Source organism: Pararge aegeria, chromosome 12 (assembly GCF_905163445.1).
Source record: "Pararge aegeria chromosome 12, ilParAegt1.1, whole genome shotgun sequence".
Classification (NCBI taxonomy): Eukaryota; Metazoa; Arthropoda; class Insecta; order Lepidoptera; family Nymphalidae; genus Pararge; species Pararge aegeria.
Window position 1 is genome coordinate 2,457,616 of NC_053191.1, and position 17,073 is coordinate 2,474,688.

Sequence of the window (17,073 nt, forward strand, 5' to 3'; positions counted from 1 at the left end):
CAATCTCACCTGGGGGTAAGTGATGATGCAGTCCAAGATGGTAGCGGGCTTACCTTTTAGGGAGTATAGTAGTCATACCCTAATTCGGTTTCTACTCGACATCGCACCGGAACACTAAATCGCTTAGCGGCACGTCTTTGTCGGCAGAGTGGTAACTAGCCAGGCCAGACCAGAAAAAAATTCTGAAATTATAAATTCCCATATTCTCCAGCCGCGAGTCGAACACCAGACCTACTGCTTAAATTCACCGTTGCGCCAGAGAGCTTTTTCCAAGGCGCGTCTTCTAGGAGCCTTTTGCTCAGCAGTATGCCGTAAACAGGCTGAAAAGTTCAAGGTCGCTACGCTCTTATACTTATAGTCAGTGGCGTACATAGTGGGTATGCAGATTATATAAAATGAAGAAAATCTCCAGTAGGAGTTATAAATATTTAAGGTTAGGCTTTTTTGTAATTCTCACAAAGCCTAACCTAAAGTTTTTTATAACTCTTACTGATTCACGCCACTGCTTATCGTCTACCCGTCCTTTGAATGCATGTGTTCCGGCACGCTACTCGTAGCGGCGGCCAGCGTTGCCTTGGCCTTCCTGTACTGTCGCAGCACTGCTTCCGCTCCACTCAGCAAGGCTGTGGAGGACCCCGCGGTGGAGGGGGACGGGGCGAAGCAGGCGGCGCCGGGGGAGCGAGATTGAGAGATAGTCCTCCAACGGACGGAGATAGAGCCTGTCTCTGTATATCTGAAGTTGGCGTTCTGTAACAATAAACCCGCAGGACTTGCACGGTCAGGAGACTTAAATTATATCCCCAGATTATATCCCCTGACAAGGTATATAATTAAAGTGTCCACCTTGTAAAGCACGGGATCATGGAAAGGGAGAAGTTTACCCCCGTTTATTATTACACATAAGTAAGTATATTATTTGGATATTATTTCCACTTGTGCGCCAGTGCTCTGAGAGTTGATGAAGCCGTGGGAAAAGATTACCCGGGGATATAATTGCCTCCCGCCCATGATAGCCGTGCTGCAGGGCTAGCACAGCAGGAGACAAACATATTATCCCCCGATTATATCCCCTGACAGGGGATATAAATAACGTGTCCACCTGGAACAGGGAATAGGAGAAGTTTACCCCCGTTTGTTTGGATATTATTTCACTATAATTATGAATAACACAATACATATTCCCCGACTTTTAGCGGAGTATAGCATATTAAGCTTAATTTTTATAATATATCATAGAATCCCGCAAATAAATGCCTGCTTCCAAAGTTTTATCCAATATTCAATGAATTTGGTAACAACTTACGTGCAATTGAGGATTGGCCAAAACGTCCAAATCTTTGATCAAATGACACCCGCCAACAAAAAATCTTCGATTGTTTGCTTTTACTGTGTCTAACTCTTCCGGGCGAGAGCAGGATAGATGTCGCGTATGTTCCCCCGGCTCCAAGGAGAGAGGGAGATAACTGTATCCTTCAGTGCGGTGACGGCCCCACCAATCAACCGATATCGCTTCTAGATAGATCTTTATAGGAACCGGTTCTAAAAGAATTACGTATGGTATATGCTAGATTTCGAGATTTGGAATAGTGTTTTTTTTTAATAGTAACTAGCGTACCCAGCCCGCTTCGCCGGGCTAGATTTTGCTTTATTTTATTTAAACAATAACCTTACATCATTAAATTTTTAATTTAAGTCTCATAATATATTAAATCATTTATTTCTCTCCGTATTCAGTCTCTTCTATTCTCTTCTCGAGTGGGTGAAGATCATTATCTACACCCATGTACAACCAACAATAGAATATTATCATAGTAAATAAAAGCTGTATTTGACAGTTTGACAGTTCAAATATGAGTGCTCCGATCGTCACCAAACTTTACAGGATTACTCGCCAGGTCAATCCGGAGATTCCCTGAAAGTTTCATAGAAATCGGTCCAGCCGTTTCGGAGCCGATACGGAACATACCCACACACTTTCTCTTTTATATATATAATAAGATAATTGACGGACCAAGTCCTGCAACATGCCGCCCTATGTCCATCCCATTTGAGGCGTAGATGTTAAGCCACATGCGCTTGTAATTACACCGGCGACCACGTTTTTAGACCGGAACCCAGCATTGCAACAATGTTGCTAAGCGGAAATAAGCTTGGCGATAGTAGGTACTTCCCCGGACGAGCTGTCACAAAAAGCTTTACTACTGAACACAATTAACATTCCTCGGTGTAATGGTTAACAATATAGACTTGTAAGAGGGAGGTGCAGCGACCGAGGCAATTTAAGAATTTATATTGTCTGAAATTTCCTCGCCTCGTCTGGTGGGAGGTTACACACCCTGCACACTTTAACGGCAAAGAAGTTTTAATATGGTGCCGCGTAGAGAAAGTATGAGGCTTTATATTATTGCGTACCGTTCAGAAATTATGATTATAAATAATAGAGATAGAGTTTTCGGAGTCGAGACTTTCTTCTTAGAAATTTCCTTCTCTATATTTTCTGAAATTCCTTGAAATGAATAGTTTTTGAGTTATTAACAAAAAAGTAAATGCTATTTTTCTTTTTCTTTATTTAATTCGTTAATAACAATTTGCAATTATTTATGTGCTAATACACATATACTTCCGAAACTTTTTCTAGACGGCATTCCGAATTCAATTGACACATTTTTGAACTTGTTAACTCAACTGCAGGTCATATGCCAAAGGTTAACTTTTAGTCGAATAAAAAGGTTACCTATCCCCGTAGCACATTCCAGCTCCAATTCCACAGTATGTCCGTATTTCCACTCGTACTTCTCAGTGGTCAAATGTTTGCTGATGTGAGTGCGGCCGCGCAAGTCGCCATTGCATTGCAGGTCATCTGATATCTAATACAGCATTCATAAAAACGATAAGATAGATGAGATGAGATTGAGATCATAAAGCATTAGATGTAGCGGACAATATTTTATCGAAGCCAGCTCAGTTTTTGCAGTGTGCGCTTAAATATAAAGTAACATAGTGTTACAATGTATAATGGTAAACGGACAATATTTTATCAAAGCTGGATCAGTTATTTCTGTACACGCTCACAACTAAATTAACAAATAATTCATGATGGTTTTGGTTCGGAGATATTAAATCTCCATTTTTCTCTTATTTGTTAATTTAGTTGTGAGCGCGTACAGAAATAACTGATCCAGCTTTGAAAAAATATTCTCTCGCGGTTTTATAAACTCCGAGCATTGGCGCTCCCTTCCCATGTTAGCAGTGCAGCTGTAAAGTGCGACGTCTGCTACGCATAAAAATAAACCAACACGGAATTGTTTGGTAATTGTGGTATTATAGATAAAAAAAAGCTTCAACATTGAAGAACAGTAAAGCCTGCCTTATATACAACATGTAAATGAAAACTGAAATAATACATCACAGGATTTCGAGGTACATTATATACTGTCTCTGAAGATATAAACCAATGCCATAGTTTTTACTGCAACAAATCAGATACAGCCCTGACATCACATGCAAAATTAAAATCATGTGATTCCATTAACTATATTAGTAGGCGCGTGACGGTCTTTTATCTTCAATAGGGTTGTCATAAGTAAACACTTAGCATGTTTTGAATTCGTTTGTATGGAAAAATAGATATGCTTATTTTGATTTAATATTTTTACTAAGTGATTCCTTATGGTATATACTTATGCATCCTTCAAGATTATTTCGTAGTTCAGTTACACGTTGTATATATATTTTTTTTAATAGATAAAGATCATCTTAAATTATTGTATCACCTTTATATGGAACTCTATATATAAGTTGTCCATATCGAAATCCATTGCTGAAATAATCTCGAATGTCACAAAGTAATTTTTGCGACCAAGAGGGGGCATCACAAAGCTTAATAGCTTCTTCTGTTGCTTTTCCCACTTCTTTAGAAGGTTGTTTAACTGTAATGAAAGATGAATAAAGAAAACAGTGGTTAGTAGCGCGTTTAGGGACGAGAGCTTATCCTAGCTTTAGTTTTAAGTTAACGAATGCAGTTAACATGTTAAATGTATAAAACATTTTTGAATTTGGATTTTGAATTTATTTCTGCCGCCAAGCAACATTGCTCTGTTCCGCAAGGCAATGAAGTATCTCACAAGAGGCTTGCGACCGGCGTAGGTAATTCACGCGATCTTTGCTGACAAACGTTACATTTGCATAAAAAAAACATAGAAGTGACGTGTGTGACAGCTTGACAGATTGCATTGTCTGTAAGTAGTGATACGTAATCAACCTGCTGGTCTGAAGGGTGCAGTTGCCGAAGTAATTCAAGACACATAAGGCTTAACTATCTACGATAGTAATTCAAGACACATAAGGCTTAACTAGGTTGATGAACACAGGGCGGCGTTTTGTGGGACTAGTTTCTTGCGTTTCCTGCGAAGTGTCGCTATGTTTCTAGGCTATGGTTTTCTAGTTACCATCTGCTATCTGTGATCCGTCAATTATTAATATAAAGAAAAACTTTCGTTTTTTTTTTTAAACAGACGAGGCATTGGTTCCATAACACTATGCCAACACTTTTTTCATTTGTTTACTTTTACGAACTACGAAATGTGTTTTGATACTGTCTGCTACTGTAGTTGCTATATATTTTCTCACATACCATTGCGAGCATGCGAGACGACTGTATACAGTGAGTACGACTGTACAGCGAGATGACTGTCTTTTTGTTTTATTTTGTTATTTAATCTGTATTTAAGAGGCATTTGCAGTACAAGTAGAAGAAATTTGAAATTATAAAATTCTAAATTTCCCGGGATCAAACTCAGAAACCAACCAACCCATATATATATATATGACCACATCGCGAAAACTTAAAATATGAAAAATATTACTCACTAACTCTTCTAACTCTGCGCTATTCTCTTCTCCAAACTCAATCTCCACTCCGTACTCAATCTCTGGCTGGTTCTCAACGCAGTATGCATTGAACTCTATGTCGTTTACATTAGGGGTCACTATAAGATAATTGTATGTTACATTATGATATAACGAGACTAGTATGTGTTCTTCCTTGAACAGAAGTTGGGAGTCCCTGAAATGATTTAAATACAATTAACTCAATAAAAAAAGGTTTTATGGATTTAATATTTTCCTATCTTTAACGACTAAAGATAGAAAGGTAGTTAAAAGAAAGAGCTCCGCTTATACCTAAATACCAACTTACTCATTATACTCCGAACTGTCCAGAACAATATGCATAGCTATCCATCGCTCCTCATATGAGGACATATTCTCTTCACTCCTTAACAAATGCTTCATTGAACTGGATATATCACCGTCACTTCCAATATCTTCTAAATTCAAACGATTGAAGCAATCTCCTATTGAAACTATAGCTTTTCCAACTTTTTTTTCACTGGTGACAGGCAAAGGTAAATAATAATCTTCATGGATGTAAGAAAACACTTTTTTGCATTCGTAATTATAAGGTTGTTTTAACCGATCATGATATTTTAGTTCTGTTTCTGAATTGCAGTTGTAAACATCGGAATATTTTTGATATTCCCAATTGCTGAAAACTTTGTTTTGCCACCGAAAGTCATGTTCTTCAATTATATTGTTATCTAGTTTATTTAGATTTTCTTCGTTCGATTTGTCTTTGTAGTCTTCGAATTTTGGCAACGCTGAAATACCTTCTCTGCATTTCAGCTTGATTCTGGAAATTATATACATGTAATTTACAATTTTAATGACTTGAAATTGCATCTACACGTGTATATGTATGCGTGTAAACGTGTTTAAAATGTAAATCACTGCTTTAATATTAATGACCTTTTGGATCTCTTTGCTGATACCATAGTAATCCGTGACCCCATTTGACCATCAATTTAAACACAGCTGATGGCATGGTTGTCATTGCGTATTTTTTATGACAACTCATGTTTCGATAAGTGTTGATCTCGGGATAAATATAGAGCAAAAGTTTTTTATCATTATGAAAGGCTGTAGCTCTAAATGAATAGAGGATAAGGCCTTATATTATCTTCCGTCATCAGACCCTTACTGAATATTGTTATAGGTTAACTCTCGAAACCACACCAAAAGCAATTCATTTGATTCATTATTACATCATCACCTCAACCAATTGACGTCCACTGCTGGGCAAAGGTCTTTTGTAGGGAGGTCCTGGGCCGCTTGCCTCCAGCGGCTCCCAGCTACTCGCCTGATGTCATCCGTCCACCTCGTTGGGGATCGACTTACCGGTGCGGGGTCGCCATAATTTTCATGATTGGTGGAGCATAATGCCTACAATTAAAAACCCCTACGGATACACATATTTATAATGATTATTTAATGAGTTTAAAAAATATAGCCTAAATTTAAACATTTAATACCCTTTTTTTTAATCGGTTCAGCACTAATATTGTTATACATGCAAACAAATTAAAAATAGCAGATTTACATTAAAAACAGATCTGCGCTTACCTGATGGATATGTCGTCCAGAGGTTGCTTAGGCCAATAAATACCAGCTAACTTGTTGCAAATAAACTTACTCATTTTGTACGCACTCTTCTACAAGCTATTGACAACATTTTCTTTCAAACTTTATAAATCAATCGTACTATTAATATTCAATCGTATTTTATTAAATTACTTTAGAAAACTTAGACGGATACCTAATGCAAGCGTAAATGTTTAGTAAATAGCCGGAATTGTTTATAAGCTGTTACCATGGTTACCACATATCTATGGAGGGTAGAGGTAAGGAGAGTCATCTGTGTATATGAAAAAGTGTCGTCAAAATGTATTAAAGTAGGATGGCGCCACATTTGCATCAGGGTAACTCTTAAAAGAAGCGCCAAATATAAATATTGTTAGAGTAGGCTTGAAAAATAAACAAGGAAGTATGGAGATACAAGGAAGTAAGGTTATATTTACCACAATATTTTGTACAACGTAAGTTGTTGAAATTCTCAATAATTAACTACTTTAGTCGATAGTGACATTAAATTTTTTAACTCGGCATACTTCAATTCATCTACGATTGCTACATTCATACCATACCCTGTGCATCCACCAGCGCCATTGTGGAGGATTTTTGAACTGTTATTTAGCGCATACACTGGACACTTTTTCAACTTTTCTCCCATATAAGATGACTCTCCTTACCTCTACCCTCCATACACATATCATAAATCATAATACCTATTTACCTTCTGTTATACAAGTTACAACGTATAACAAAATAACGAAATAATATTGAAGCATGCATAAGAATATTTCATAAGGAATCACCCTGTAAAAATATTAATTCAGAAGCATATTTTTCCATACAAAGTCAAAACATTCAAAGTGTTTACTTATGACACCCTATTAAAGATTAAAGACCGATACGGGCGTAGTACTAACGCTACGTGACCAGAGTCATTTGGTTTTAATATTGCATGTCATGTTTGGGCTGTATCTCATTTCTTTCAGTAAAAACTATGGCAGTGGTTTACTCAAAAACTATTAGGGGTTCGGTGTCACAGATAAGTCTCATAGATAGTACATAGTGTACCTCTAAAGCCTGTGAAGTATTATTTAGGTTTTCATTTTCACGTTGTATCTATATATTTTTTTTAAGGAAAAGGCATAGGTATGTCAGCCCACAGCCATATCTTCAAATCATAATATAATGCTCATCTTCTTTGGCCTTCTTTCTGGGGACGTATTTGCATTTTACACACAACAGGCCTGAATAGACGATCCATTAAATACCGATGGCTTTATCACTGGCCAAGATATCTCAACTCACATACCCAGACTGACAGAACACTCTTTGACTTTAACTTTTTAAATATTATCTAAATATATAAAAAAAATAATGAGAGGCACAAAATTCATAAAGATTATATCTTTTTATGTTGTTTGTTATTAACATTTACTTGAAATAAATGAATTTTAATATTTTTTTTAACACACCTTTTTTTTTTAAATACACACACAATGAAATGATTTTCTTAGAGATAATATCTCAAAATAAAACTACATAAAGGTGTTTGAAAATAGTCTTACAGGAATTTATTTTTTCTGTTTTGTTATCTAGTATATACACATATTTTAGCAGTTAAGTAATGATGACAAATACTTTGTTATTGTTAGTCAAAAAGTTACTATTATGGTTAATATACGAAACATACGCACATATGTGGTTGAAGGTACAAACATGGCTAAACTGAAGTGCCATATCTCTATTTAGTGCTATTCTTATATAGTTTTTCTTTCCGGCTTCTTTTCTTGGTAGAATCAGCCTTCCAAACCGGTGGTAGAGTCACTACAAACAGACAGACTCGACTTTTCATAAGTGCTTATTTACTTGAAATATTTTTTTATTTTTTTTAGAAAAAGTTAGAGCTTCTAATTCAGATTATGCTATTTTTCGAAATGGGAAGGAAAAAGTCAAATTAATTATGTAATAAAAAGTAGTTAAGATCTTCTAGGCCAAATATTAATAAACCAATGTCGGGTCGTTAGCCGGGCCGTAAAGGGCTACACGATAATTAAGATTAGGTTAGGTTAGGTTATTTTAACATCTACATCGGGTCGCGACTTGTTGTAACACCGTGAGGTTTTAGCCTGTACGAGTCCGACATAACCACATGACCAATGGTGCGGTATTCATGAGGATTTCCACACGAAAAAAAAAAACCTTATTTAGCATTTTAATACAAAATCTTCAATTGGCAGATGGAATTGAATGTAAAATTAGATAGTGCTATCCTTCACTTATTCTTACATTAAGATATTAGCAATACTAAATTCAATCTGCCATCTAAGAACTTTTCATAAGATTGTTTATTAAATGGAGAATTTCATAACGGAAAAACCGAAAGCCCAACTATTAAGACTAACCCCATAAACTAACACACAGTTCAACATCCCAACTACTAGACAGCAATAATCTGTATGTCGATTGTCGGTCTGTCTCCTATATAAGAACTCATTTTAGACTGTTAACACATCAATCTAAAAATATAAAACAATAAAAATAATAAAGACCAACAAAATAAATTAGGGCTCCTTAAATTACATTGGAATTTTTATTTTCATATTTTTTAAATACCTGGAAAAATCCATAAAACCATCTCTTACACAATAATAATAAAAATTTACACTTCAATAAATTATCGCTAAAACGCTTATAGGCGCGCTTACTGAACATAATATACGCCCAAACTAAGATACAGGTACATTACATCTAACTTATTTCCATACTCAATAAAAGCGTGTAAAAATATAACATGATGCAGATCCTTACGTTACGCGGTTCCATGGTAAAAAGGTGAGAGGGGAACTAGATCATACAGTTCTTGAGCACACTCTCCGAAATATCTTTATATATATATTTCTTGTGGACGTGTGTATGTCACTGAACTCCTCCAGGACGGCTGGACCGATTTGAATGAATTTTGGGTATACGTTTTGGTACGTGCGTGCGTGCGTTTTGGTGGCACCCTGGATGGTTTAGATTCACAAATTAGCCCGACAGATCCGGAGTCCGCTAGTATCTTACAGATTTCTAGATTCTGAACTCAAAGTTTTGATCATGAGATACTGTAAACAGTATTCCCAGCCCAGCGCAATGGTCATGACCCATTGTGTAAACTTTCCTTATGACTTCGAAGCGTTACCCTTTGAGCAAAGCTCTTGTCGCACAAATCGCAATGGAACGGTTTCTCGCCGGTGTGTGTTCGCAAGTGTTTCGCAATATCTCCTTTGGTGGAGAACCTCTTGCCGCATGCGTCTAGTGGGCACACGTAGTTCTTGTTGTGGAGCCTAGAGTGATGGTACATCTTCCTATACGTGTCGAACTTCTTTGAACATATCTGGAAATAGAGAGAGATGAATCTATGATGACATACGTCAGGCAAAATCCTTGCCTCTTTTTGAAAGTCGTTTGAAAAACTATTTTTTATTTATGTAGCGTTATAGTATGTAGTTTATTATCATTATATGTATGAACAATATATATCTTATATCTTTAAATGAGAATTCTTGTTTATATAATCGGAATCTCGGAATCGGCTCCAACGATTTTCATGAAATTTAGTATACAGGGTGTTTCGGGGGCGATAAATCGATCTAACTAGGATTCATTTACACACCTTTTTGCACACCTTAACTTGTTTTTTATTTTCTAATGTGTTTCTCTTTGTATTTTGTTTTTGTGTGTGCAATAAAGAATTTAATAATAATAAGTCCGACCGCTTTTTGTGACAGAGCTCTTCCAGAAGCGCCATGCTTATTTCTGCCGTCAAGCAGCATTGTTGCAATGCTATGGGGTATTTCTACTAGTAGGAAATAGTAGTAGAGCTTTTTGTGACGGAGCTTGTTTGGACAAGTACTACTGCCAATGCTGTGTTCCGGTCTGGAGGACAGGGATGCCGGTGTAATTACAGTTACAGGAGCCTTAGCACATATGCCTCACGTTGACGGACACATAGTGGCCATCTTTTAGGTCTGGCAACAATTTAAAAAAGATTCAATCTAAATTCAATTCTTGTTTATGCCTTTTATTCAGATGGAGAAGGTACGACGGAGGTGATCAGCGAAAATAATGAAAAGTTATTTTTTGATGTTTGTAATTAATTGGCAATAATTTAAAAAAGATTAAATCTAAATTAAATTCTTGTTTATGGCTTTCATGTAGATGGAGAAGGTACGGCGGAGATCAGTGAAAATACTATATTTTTTTTTTTTTTTTAACAATTCTCCTAAATCCTTTGTCATATTTTACATGTAATGTACGCATCAAAAGTGCCATCTATGTGCCTATTTGAATAAAGAAATATTTGACTTTGACTTTATTTCTTTCTAATGAGAACAATACTTGATTAGGCTCATGCTGCGCCTTTAGAAGTGCACTGCGCTAATGTATCAAAATAATTAAAAAAAAAACATACACTGCATATATTTTCAGAGCTTCTATCGGGCTTCTTTGATTTATCTGATTTCTGTGAGCTGTCAGGTTGATTACAATCTCCTTTACTGGTCATTAATGTATCCTGAAAATTACAGTTGTTATGTATTATGTTTGACGGCCTATTGGCGCAGTTTGCCAGCGACCCTGCTTTCTGAGTCCAATGCCGTGGGTTCGATTACCACTACTGGAAAATGTTTATGTGATGAGCATGAGTGTCTGGGTGTTTATATGTATATTCTAAGTATTTATGTATATTATTCATAAAATATTCATCAGTCACCTCAGTACCCATAACACAAGCTAAGCTTACTTTGCGGCTAGATGGCGATGTGTGTATTGTCGTAGTATATTTATTTATATTATTTTGCATAGAAGTTTTTAAGTTCGTCTTAAAATATATCCCACAATACTGTATTATTAGTTTGAGTTTATTTTCATATAAAGTTATATGCAGTTTCAAAGATTATTTTTCCTTGACGGAAAATAAATTAATATTATGTATACAAAATAACAATCAGTTTAAATTAAAACAGGTTGATTATAGTGTAAGTGTTTGTAAGTAAACCTAATAAATAAAATAAATACTAATAAATAAAAATTTTCATTAATTTATTTTCTATACAATCTATTATCACCTATTCTACAGCATTGATTGCTAGAGAATGAGAGAGAGATTTTTTATGCAATCTTCCAATTCCCTATTCATCCCAGACAAAAACTCTTTCGTAACATTTAGCAAATGTTACTGAGTTTGAAAAACACTGGAGTTTTAAACAGTCTTCAAATCACATTTCACTCCTTTAGAAGATTTCCAAATAAAAAAGTCCTGTCAAAATCGGATATGGCATGTTTATCAAAGTTATGGATATACTCGTAATTCTATTATATTCATTTCTTTGAGGGTATTGGTAAATCTGCTTGAAGTTTAAGGTTAAATTAAATTAAATTTAGCATAATTATTAGTACCTCTTTACTTATTTTTAAAACAACTGTTAAGGGTGTAGCATAGAGGATAAAAGTTGTATCTGAAGAAATTAACGTAATATTGTTTCATTTTTATTTTATTTTATTTGTTACAAATTATATGCAGACATAAGCTTCTGCTACTGGTAACTACAATAAAGATACATCAATTTTTTCTTATTACCTCAGCCACTGAAGAATCAAACAGGTCCATTCTTACTTTTAAGAAATTTTCAATGGCAGAGTGTTTCTCGTAGCAAGAATTTTCTTCTCCAAAATGTGTACTGGTTACGTTTTCTATTGGTTCCTGACCGGTGTCCTTGAATGATGGAAATAATTTTATTATTATTCATTTTCCGATACTATGTTTCACCACCCTCGGAACCCTTGTAGCTTTAGTTTTAAGTTGGCAAATTTAATTATCGCTATCAACACACTTCTATGTCATATTTTACATGTAATATACGCATCAAAAGTGCCATCTATGTGCCTATTTGAATAAAGAAATATTTGACTTTGACTTGACACCCTTTCTCCCAGAAATGGCTTGAGGAAAACAGAATAACAAGGGTCTAAATTGAATATTTTTTTTAAAGTAAAACTTGTTTAGGCGCGACTAGAGAGTAACTCAGATTTTTTACTGACGGAAGTAACGCTTACCTCAGACTTCTATGTAGTTTCCGCTATTTAATAATAATAATTTGGATTGGTTGTAAGTATATGTCATATACTCCAAACTTCTTGACTACACCAGCCAGTGGCAAATATCATAATCAATTAGGATTCTTTATTTCTAATATTTTGAATTGGATCAATTTATTACTTTTCTAATAAATAAATTATCAACAAATTTTCTGACGATTGAAACTTTCTTTGATATTCAATAACAAGGTTATATTGATACATGCTAATTTAACCTTCAATTTTCTACTATCAATTATTCTATTTAACAAATGAAAATATTTATAAAATTTGAAAGTGATATTTATGAATTTTAAATAAAATATAAAATGAAATAGTGAATATTAAATGAACTGGTGGAGTCCCAGGAACATTTTACTCTTTCATGAATAAATAATAATAAAAGTTTACTTAAATTGTGCATAGAGGTTACACGCACACACTTTTCTTTTTCCAGTAGTCACTAGCCCTTGTCTGCAATATCACCTGTTAGTAACTTTTGATGCAGGCTAACCAGTTAGTGGTATGGCAGTTATATTAAGACCATACTCCTGATCAGCCTGTGAGTTTGGAGCCTGGCTTTCATACTGCGCTAAAAATCTTAATAATGGTAAGCAGACAAATTGTTTAGTATCATACAATATACTACCTTTGGTTCTTGCTCTTCATCACAGAATAGAATCTTGAGATGATGTTCATTTTTTTTTGCAGTTACACTGAGCTTTGTTGCTTTCTCTACAATATCTAAACAGGTTTTACATATTCTTTGTGGCAAATTATCTGAGAGTTTAACCTAAAAAAAAGTATAACAGATTATTAAGAATCCATACAGTCCTTATTCATGGGCACCATCAACCCTACCAACTCATTACCTGCCCACTACTGGGCACCCCCCTTACATAATGAGCATATAAACTCTTCTCCACACTGGTGAATTTGTATTTCACAGATTGGTAGCCTTCCCACACTTGTGAGAACATTATGGAGAACTTACGGACATGCAGGTTTCAGTTAAAGCTAGTGATATTTAAAATGGTGCCCCCAGAAGGGGACCCAAAGCCTTACCTTTTGGCTATCACCACTTTAGATATAGTTTTGAGGAATTCGGAGATAACATTGTAAGCAGTAAGTAGAAGTATATGAGTAGTAGTAAGAAGAAGTATATGAGCGAAAATCTCGTGGAGTGTAATAAGCAGGCCAATTAAGATTGTGATATGCTCCAATCATTCATGCCTGATTTCGTGAAGAACAAGGTAATGTCTTAATAGGTAACGCCTTATGTAAGCGGATTCGTAGCCAAAATAAGTACACCGACCGTTCACAAATAGAATCACTTAGAATCGTTTCATCGCCTAAATCCTTAGGCATTCTATGCTTGGCGATGCTTAGGTTTAATGAAAACGGGCATAAATAATGTAACTTTAACCAATTACCTTTACTCCAATACACCTGTGAATGTCCTCTGACAAACCATCTCTCTCGAATATATCACAGTGCCCGTGTTCGTCTAAACACAGTCTACATGTCTCATAGAACATTATATTTTTTTTCTTCTGCTCTAACTCCATTGCTTCAAATTATTAATATTTGGGGCAGGTGAACTAGAAAGAAGGTGTCTAGAAATCTTATTTATTTTAAATTTGTAATTTATTGGATGAATGACATAATTTCATTTTTTGGGTTTTTCGTTTTCTCGTTTTACGCCCAAAGGGATTTTACAGTTTCACTATTTTACTTTCTACTTAGTACTCCTTAAGTCCTTATAGTAACTCCTATAGTCGAGTCAATTCAATACGAAATACCTAACTCTAGACATACCTATTGACAGTTTAAAAAAATAAAAACAAATAATTGTTTAATAATATAAACTGCCATTAAATCGAATCTAGACTCTCGTCATTTACACAGTAATAAGCACAGATTACGAAGAAAGCAATTTGACAGGTTTTACCATGAAGCTGTTAGTAAGTGTGGAAGTCGAATAGGTAATTCTTATCTTCTTTTCATTCTTCCCATGCTATATGCTATATTTCTAAATACAAATATTTTAATATATTATATATACACATAAAATTAACTAACTGGCTGGTATTAGGTTAACTAAGCGTAGATTTGCGAGAGTCAAGGCCAAAAAGTGAATTGGTAACTAGAGAATGATATAGTGATAATAGGAAATCGGACTACTTTTCAGTGCTAAAATATTACCATGAAAAATATTTTTATTTACACAGCTATTAATGTATGTACCATAAACCAGGCTTTAAAAACATAATTGCCGCACTAATGGCTAACGGTATAATAAAGAAATAGATTGAACAAATCGCTTTTCCAAATCTTCTAAATAATAGAAATGGATCAAAGATCATGCTGCTGGTGATTAGTACCGCATTATACAAATACTTCTGTTATTACTCCAAATAAAATATTAATTATTATTCTACAAAATAAGAAAAAAAATGGTTAGCGTTTCGTTGGGTAAACCACAGATAAAGATACGATTATTTTTAAGTTGAATAAAAATTGTAAATAAATATTATTTCACTAAACTGTTAATTTATATATTGTAAATAAATATTATTTCACTAAAATGTTAATAATAAATTAGTGTCTATTTTTGGTTCCACTAGTTACTCTCCATATTTAGTTATAACTTCATGTTTCCAATCATTACCTTGTTGACATTTCTTTAATCAACTTTTCATTCAGTTCAGTTGCAAAACATTTCAAAGGTGGCTGGTTGTTTTCGACTAAGTAAATACAAATAAAAACAATACATCGGGATAATCATAATCGCTTACGCTATCTTATCGTGTGCTAGCAATAAATACATCATGTTATATCAAAGGCCCTTTAAAATGTACGTGTAATAATGTGCTACAAGTAAACTATAAATTTTAAAGAAGTGTTTACAGTTTTACCTAGGTAATTGCAATCAGAATTTTGTGAAAGAAGAATGCCGTCAGGACGTGAAACCACGGTTTCCATACCTCTCACACCAACGAGATCAGATCTTTACTGGAGAAGAATATTTACTAAGGTATTTGTTTCATTACATTGTCCTAGATTATTGGGCCGTTCGTAAAATAAATAGATGTGCCACTTACGTATTGTTTACACTGTTGCTGTAATGTTTGTAAGTGAAAGTTGGTTTGAATTTTTATGAATATCTCTTAATGTTTTGAGTTTGAATTCATTATCATCATCATATCAACCCTTTACCGACCCACTACAGCGCACGGGTCTCCTTTCAGAATGAGAAGGGTGTAGGCCGTTGTCACGCTGGCTAAGTTCCGATGGGTAGTTTTCACACGCCGTGAAGAACATTATGGAGAACTCTCAGGCAGGCGGATTTCCCTTTCGATGTTTTCCTTCTCCGTTTAAAGCAAATGATATTAAAAGTGATGCGTGCCGGGGCTCTTATCCGCTAGAAGCACTCCCTCTCAATGCTGCGATTTTAACACCCACTAGAATTAAAAACTTAATAGTCTACACAACAATTATAGGAACGGTGTGATCCCAAAATGGTCTTCACTCAGCATGTTTGCAGTGCCTGTTAAAGACACAGCGCTGATCTTCCTTGAAGCCAGACGTGACGTTTGGACAGTAGGCACTGAGAGTGACGCTTTAAAACGGATATGGATATGCTATAAAATAATATAATTTAAAAGTATTGTATAATTAAAAAAAAAAAGAAAATTGTGTAATAATAAATAAAAAAAAAATAAAAGATAAGATAAAATAAAAAACGTAAATATGAAAACCTGGATAGCAGCTTCATTTTTGTGCCTTTTGGAACAGAGACTTTGGGACCTCACTCTTCGCCTGCGTTTATTTATGACGGTTTTTTTACAAATCTGTTTTTATCAGCCTATATTATAAATAGTAGCCTATATTACCCTGTTTATTTTGGTGTGGTGGAAAAGCTTTATTGCTAACTCCGACCCTTGGGCAGGATGGAGGTTATGTGGGACTCCCCCCTCTAAAGGGGTATACCCAAACTAAAAACCACCACAGCATGTCCCTCTTGTTGGCTTTGTTAGATGCCTGGGGAACCTGTTGTATACCAGTTTCCAACAATCAGTTGAGGTACTTGGTAGACATCCTATATTACACTCCTTACTTTCAACTAGCTGTGACAAAAATCAAGTTGGTTGGTTAATTTATTATTTTTTATACAGTATAATGGATCAAATATATGTTATTTGATCCTTTTTACATTCCAGAATCTATTGTAGCACAAAAAAGTTTGTATGGCACACAGTGTATCATTAATAGCGTAATAACTCACTGCTAAACTGAAAGCAGGGCAGGGTTCTCTCAAGGGCAGGGTTTACCCATCATCAACATGCTGGTCAGACTGCTGCCCATTCTCTGTTATATTCCCTTAGTCATTTTGTAGAACATGCTGCGGGTTACAGTCTGATGTGCACAACATAAAACATTCTGTTCTATACCCTCAAATATATCCCTATAATCGTGAACATGCAA

General features: G+C 35.1%; 3 protein-coding genes across 6 annotated transcripts in view; 1 reads left to right on the forward strand and 2 right to left on the reverse strand.

Moving 5' to 3' along the window:
* Positions 1-164: 164 nt before the first annotated feature.
* On the reverse strand, positions 165-6,533 carry LOC120627885 (Meckel syndrome type 1 protein). The gene is made up of 7 exons (XM_039896002.1): positions 6,460-6,533; positions 5,198-5,689; positions 4,870-5,065; positions 3,774-3,929; positions 2,735-2,867; positions 1,304-1,539; positions 165-747 (listed from the first exon to the last, which is right to left on the reverse strand). Exons 1-7 carry the CDS (start codon positions 6,531-6,533, stop codon positions 514-516), a joined length of 1,521 nt encoding a protein of 506 aa, XP_039751936.1. The 3' UTR covers positions 165-513.
* A 2,927-nt stretch (positions 6,534-9,460) lies between these two features.
* LOC120628115 (myoneurin-like) lies at positions 9,461-14,468 on the reverse strand. The gene is made up of 5 exons (XM_039896338.1): positions 14,019-14,468; positions 13,235-13,378; positions 12,089-12,223; positions 10,922-11,023; positions 9,461-9,844 (listed from the first exon to the last, which is right to left on the reverse strand). Exons 1-5 carry the CDS (start codon positions 14,151-14,153, stop codon positions 9,605-9,607), a joined length of 756 nt encoding a protein of 251 aa, XP_039752272.1. The 5' UTR covers positions 14,154-14,468; the 3' UTR covers positions 9,461-9,604.
* An 836-nt stretch (positions 14,469-15,304) lies between these two features.
* Positions 15,305-17,073, forward strand: part of LOC120628237 (rhomboid-related protein 1) — a 29,273-nt gene continuing 27,504 nt past the window's right edge. For all 4 annotated transcript variants that reach the window (XM_039896507.1, XM_039896508.1, XM_039896509.1 and 1 more), the window contains exon 1: positions 15,305-15,622. In XM_039896507.1, coding sequence (XP_039752441.1) covers positions 15,539-15,622 — 84 coding nt within the window. In that variant the 5' untranslated portion in view covers positions 15,305-15,538. The remainder of the gene's footprint in view (positions 15,623-17,073) is intronic.